This window comes from Geotrypetes seraphini, chromosome 15 (genome assembly GCF_902459505.1).
Source record: "Geotrypetes seraphini chromosome 15, aGeoSer1.1, whole genome shotgun sequence".
NCBI lineage: Eukaryota > Metazoa > Chordata > Amphibia > Gymnophiona > Dermophiidae > Geotrypetes > Geotrypetes seraphini.
The window spans coordinates 4,179,607-4,185,606 of record NC_047098.1 but is presented as its reverse complement, the minus strand read 5'-3'; the positions used below and the strand labels follow the sequence as shown (position 1 = coordinate 4,185,606).

At 47.2% G+C, this 6,000-nt stretch overlaps 1 protein-coding gene across 2 annotated transcripts in view; it reads left to right on the top strand.

The window, feature by feature from the left end:
- The first annotated feature begins 809 nt into the window (after positions 1 to 809).
- USP48 (ubiquitin specific peptidase 48) overlaps positions 810 to 6,000 on the top strand; it is a 173,943-nt gene continuing 168,752 nt past the window's right edge. Inside the window, exons 1-3 of one of the 2 annotated variants that reach the window (XM_033921536.1) lie at positions 810 to 1,216; positions 3,172 to 3,292; positions 5,240 to 5,396. In XM_033921536.1, the coding sequence (XP_033777427.1) occupies positions 1,083 to 1,216; positions 3,172 to 3,292; positions 5,240 to 5,396 (412 nt within the window). In that variant the 5' untranslated portion in view covers positions 810 to 1,082. The remainder of the gene's footprint in view (positions 1,217 to 3,171; positions 3,293 to 5,239; positions 5,397 to 6,000) is intronic. The other variant, XM_033921537.1, reaches the window with a different exon arrangement.

Here is a 6,000-nt window from a genome sequence, read left to right as displayed (position 1 = left end):
CCCATTGCCCCAGGTTCGTTAGATAGATTGTGAGCCCACCAGGACAGACAGGAGAAAATGCTTGAGTACCCGAATCAATAAATAGTGTGAAAAGTTTCAGCCTCTGATAACCAGAGCTGAGATTGTGACGTCATAATGCCTCATTCCACCAATAAGAGCCAACCTCATTAGTGATGTCACAATGGCTTGATTGTCCTAGACTTGGCTCACTTTTACTACATTTTGATTTCTAGAGTGGTGCAGTGGTTAAAGCTGCAGCCTCAGCACCCTGGGGTTGTGGGTTTAAATCTACGCTGCTCCTTGTGACCTTGGGCAAGTCACTTAATCCCCCAATTGCCCCAGGTACATTAGATAGATTGTGAGTCCACCAGGACAGAGAGGGAAAATGCTTGAGTACCTGATTGTAAAACCGCTTAGATAACCTTGATAGGCGGTATATAAAATCCTAATAAAGTAAAGTAAAAGTTATATATTTTATTAAATATCTAGATCAATAGAAAAGAATATTTATATTTATATGATATTTTTGATTGATTTAGTGAAGGGATGGGTGGGAGGGAAGAGAGTAAACTTTATGTATTGAATGTTATAATAGAAAAAAATTCAAGTGATGTATTCAATTTCAAATGTTTTATTATTTATACACTTGATGTAAGATGAAAGAATGAATAAAGAATTATAAAAAAAAAAAAAAAAAAAGGCCGGAGGCGCATGCGCGCTCGTTCGCCGAGTCGGGGGGGGGGGGCGGCTCAGGAAGGGTTGTGAGTCGAGGCGTCGCGCATGCGCTGAGGCTGTAGCCGTGGAGATTGCGGTGCGCGCGTGCGCCTTGCGTGTTACGCGTTCGCACCGTTTCGCTCCCTCTTTACGTTTAGCAGGAGGTGAGGGGGAGAGAAAAGAAGAAGAAAAAAAAAAAAAAAGTTCAACCGCGTTGTCCGTCTCGCGCCCCTTTGGATGTTGCCTCGCGCGTCCCTCGCGAGCGCGTGAAGAACGGCGGGAAAAAAGGCGTCTGTTGCGGCGGCGGCTTTTCTTCGTCTTCTCCGAGCATCGACGTTGGGCGCGTGAAGCGTTCGCTCGGCCGGCGGATGGCTCCGCGGCTGCAGCTGGAGAAGGCGGCCTGGCGTTGGACGGAGGCGGTGAGGCCCGAGGAGGTGGGGCCGGAGCACATCGCCATGGCCTACAGGGTCTGCCTGGAGCCCTGCGTGCGCGGCATCTGCAGGTGAGCGCCGACTCCGTACAGCGAAATGGATGGCCGCGTTGAGCGTTGACATACACTCAGTCGGTCTCGCCAGCTCCTCGGGTTGTGCTGACTAGAGAATGACACGGTGGCGGTTTCCCGCGGGTAAACCGCCGAAACGGTGGTGGGGAGGGGAGTGCTCACCGCGGGCACGGGGACAAGGCCGTCCACCGCCCCGTGGAGCCTTGAATGGCCTCGTCCCCGCACTTAAGGGAGGGAAGGCGCGTGGTCACCGATTGCGCGCGGCTCCCTCCCTTCGCAGCGCGTTAGTAAAGAAACTTACTGAAGCCGGCGAAGACTGCCTGCCTGCATTCGCGTGTCTGGGGGCGGACGCAACTTCGCTTGTGTCAGAGGAGAAGCTTCCGCCCACACATACGCGACTGCAGCGCAGGCAAGCCGCGAAGGTAAGGGGGAGGGAGGGAGGGAGATTCTCAGGGCGGTGAGGTGGCGAGAGGGAAGGGTGGATGCTGCGGTGAAGGGGACGGTGGTCCGGTGACGGGGACAGATTTTTTTCCCCGTGTCATTCTCTACTGGTGACTAGAGAGTTGCGCAGGGACAGAAATCCCACCCGTCCCCGCCAGGATCCTCTCCGTCCCCGCCAGGATCCTCTCTGTCCCCACCCGTCCCCCGCCAGGATCCTCTCCGTCCCCACCCATCCCCGCCAGGATCCTCTCTGTCCCCGCCAGGATCCTCTCTGTCCCCGCCAGGATCCTCTCTGTCCCCGCCAGGATCTTCTCTGTCCCCAGCTGTCCCCACCAGGATCCTCTCCGTCCCCACCCATCCTCGTCAGGATCCTCTCCGTCCCCACCCATCCCCGCAAGGAATTACCTCCATCCCCGCCCGTCCCCATAAAAAGCAACAATTACTTCTGACAGGATTATCATTTCCACAGTTTTTTTTGCTGTTTTCTTTGTGGAATCTCTTTGGTGGAACCCTTTCCTGTTTTCTGTTCAGGTAATTAACTTATAAACCCCCTCTTTTACTAAGGCTAATGTGTCCATTATATTATATGGACGAACCCTGCTTCCAAAGCCTTCCATCCCCATGGGAGTCCTGTGGGCCAGAGGGGGTCCCCGTGGGAGTCCCGTGGATAATGAGATTCCCGCGGGACCCTCGCGATCCCCGTTCCCGTGCAGACCTCTACTGGTGACCCCCCCCAACCATAAAATAATTTTGGTTGCTACTTCATAACTGGATTTTTGCTACTGTTATGAATCGTAATGTAAATATCTGATTTGCAGGATGTATTTTCATTGTTACAAATTGAACATAATTAAAGCATAGTGATTAATCACAAAAACAATATGTAATTATATATTATGAAATATTTATTATAATTACAAATGTATGTGGGCGTATCTGCATGTGGGCTGACCCGTTTGGAAACAGATAGAGGTGTGTGGTGTCTCGGTTCCTAAGAGTCTTGACCATAGGAAATATGTGTTTTCCGATGCTCTTAGGCGACCTCTGTGAAAGGGTCGTTCGATCCCCAAAGGGGTTGCGACCCACAGGTTGAGAACTGCTGGTTTAAATTGTAAGCTCTTTGGAGCAGGAACTGTCTTTGTGACTGTACAGAGCTGCGTGCAGCTGGTAGCGCTGTAGAAATAATTAATAATAAGAAAATAAGAATTGCCGCTGCTGGGTCAGATCAGTGGTCCATCGTGTCCAGCAGTCTGCTCCCATGGCGGCCCTTAGGTCAAAGACCAGTGCGCTAATGAGTCTAGCCCTACCTGTGTATGTTCTGGTTCAGCAGGAACTCGTCTAACTTTGGTTTGAATCCCTGGAGGGTGTTTTCCCTTATGACAGCCTCCGGACGAGCAGTCCAGTTTTTTGCCACTCTCTGGATAGTACTAGATTGCAGTAACAGAAGAGCAGGGTAAATGTGATTCCTGTCCATTTTAAAACTATTTGCTTACACTGTTTTCTTTATTTTGCAGAAGGAACTGCAAAGGGAACCCAAACTGCTTGGTTGGCATTGGTGAGCATGTTTGGTTAGGAGAAATAGATGAAAATAGTTTCCACAATATTGATGATCCAAACTTTGAAAGGAGGAAGAAGGTAAGGTTTTTTAACGAGACTTCATTTTAATATTAATGATTTGCTTTGTTTGAGTTGGATGGTGGTCTGGCTCGCTTGTAATTTGGTACTAATTCATAGTAACATAGTAAATGACGGCAAATAAAGACCTGAATGGTCCATCCAGTCTGCCCAACCATACATGCTCCCTAAATGAATCATTTAATTTGTTTGTTTGCTTTTTAAAAATTTGTTTATAACCCGCATTTTACAGAACAGCTCACAATTTAAACATACACAACACAACCCATACACATTTAAAACATAAATAGACAAGCGACCAGCACTTATACCTGCACAATTTAAAACATATTTGCGCCCGATACTCGCCTGGCATGCATTTTTGTTCTTATTAAGTACAGTGGTATCTTGGTTTACAAGCATAATTCTTTCCAGAGGCATGCTTGTAAACCAAAATACTCGTATATCAAAGCGAGTTTCCCCATAGGAAATAATGGAAACTCGCTTTGATACGTTCCCCCCCGAGGCCAGCGGTGCTGCTCCCCCCCAAGAACCGGCATTGCTCCCCCCCGCTCATGAAGGACCCCCCCACGTGATCCGCCATCACTCCCGCTCGTTTCGCCCCCCCTGCGATCCAGCGACACCCCCCCCTGCTCGCATGGCACCCCCTCCCCGCCGCGATCCGGCATCCCCTAGGCATCCACCCACCCACCCGATCACATTTCTTACCTCCCATTTGGCATCGGCACCAACGCACAGGACATGCCGGTGCCTGAAGATCTGCCTCTTTCCCGCTGGGCCTTGAGCTTCTGCACATGCTCAAGGCCTTCGGGTTCCCGTTGTCTCTGAGATTCTCGGAGACAACGGGAACCAGAAGGCTTGAGCACGCGCAGATGCTCAAGGCCCAGCGTGAAGGAGGCAGATCTTCGGGCACCGGCATGTCCTGTGCGTTGGTGCCGGGGCCAAACGGGGGTAAGAAATGTGATCGGGTGGGTGGGTGGGTGGATGCTTGGGGGATGCTGAATCATGGGGGGGAGGGTGCCAGATCGCAGGTGGGTGCTCGTAAATCGAGGCACGCTCGGTTTCCGAGGCACCGATTTTGCGAATGTTTTGCTCGTCTTGCAAAACACTCGCAAACCGGTGCACTCGCAAACCGAGGTACCACTGTAAATGCATTTATGCATTGAGTTGTTTACTTTCGGCGAAGCAGAGGACCATTTATCAACGTGCTCTCTTCAGCTTGGCTTTTTTTGTTGGTGGCCTTCCTTTCTTGTGCTTTGAGTAGTGTGAGATCATTCCTTTTTTTCCCTCCTAGTTCCTTTTAGAGTTTATAACCTTTTTTTTTTTTTTTAATTCTTTATTCCTTTTTAATCATTCAACAAGTGTACAAGAAAAATCATACATAGGCTCAAGAACAACACTTGATAAATCCATCAAGATAATAACAATTGTATATATATATAAACCCATAACCCACCCTCCCTCCCAACACTATTCTTCTTAATTCATTTTACCCTCTATCCAATTGTACAATCCCTCCCCCCTACCCCTCCTTAAATAATTTATCTTCAAAAGAAAAAATTGTGTTTATTCATTACAAAACAATGTTAATGGCTCCCATATTTTAATAAAACTTTTATATTTTCCATTTTGTACCGCTATTGAACGTTTCATTTTATATAAATGACATAGAGAATTCCACCAAAAATTAAAGTTTTTAGCCTTTTAAAGCTTATTTGCTTTTTGTCTTTTTTTGTGGCTCAAGACCCATTTAGGCCTGAGCTTCCTGCATTCTACAATCGTAGTACAGGAAAATCCATCCTCATATTTTATTTTTATTTATTTATTTTTTAGAAGAAATAATTTCATTTCCTAGTTGTTGATTACAATGTCAGATACTTCTTTCATAGAAACCGAAAGAAAGGAAATATGAATGGCTTCCAAGTCCTTTTCTCCTCTCTTTTACAGAACACATTTGTGGGCTTGACGAACCTTGGTGCAACTTGCTATGTGAACACTTTTCTGCAGGTCTGGTTTCTTAACATGGAACTCAGACAAGCACTTTACTTGTATGAGAATGCTTGGAGTGCAGAAAAAGCAGAAGAGTGTATCCAGGAAGACAAAGGTGGGTAGTGGTCATAGCTTTATGACCTTTTTTTTTCCTTTGTATTTTCTTGGTATATATGTGTTCAGAGTGTGGACCTAACCCTCAACACTAGACTTGTTTTGGTTTTTTTTCTGAAAAACTGCAGTAGTTCTGAAACCATGTGTTTACCTGTAGAAGTACCACAGATAACTTGCATATAGGTCACCCTCTCATAAAAGTCACATCCAAAATGCCATGTCTAGCGTATGGGTCGCATTTGGGGAGCACCTGATCCCATAGCCAGCATCTCCTCTTCCCCATCCTATCCACCATCTTAGTCTAGTATCACATTCCCTATTTTCACTCTGGGTCCCATGTCTAGTATTGCCTCCTTCCCTTGCCCTCCCCATATAGCTGCTGTCCCTCATTTTCCTCTGGCACTCCCAAGATATTCTTCATCGGTGCTGTGCCTTCTTGTACAGGTCCACACAATCTCCCCAACAAGAAATGCATCATGGAAGTTTCCAAAGGATTTCACCACCTTCTAAGAAGCTTTTTGATGCATTTCCTGTTGGGGATACGGTGAGATATGGCAACATGCTTGAGTGTGGTCCTATGCAAGAATGTCTCTTGCTGGCACAGA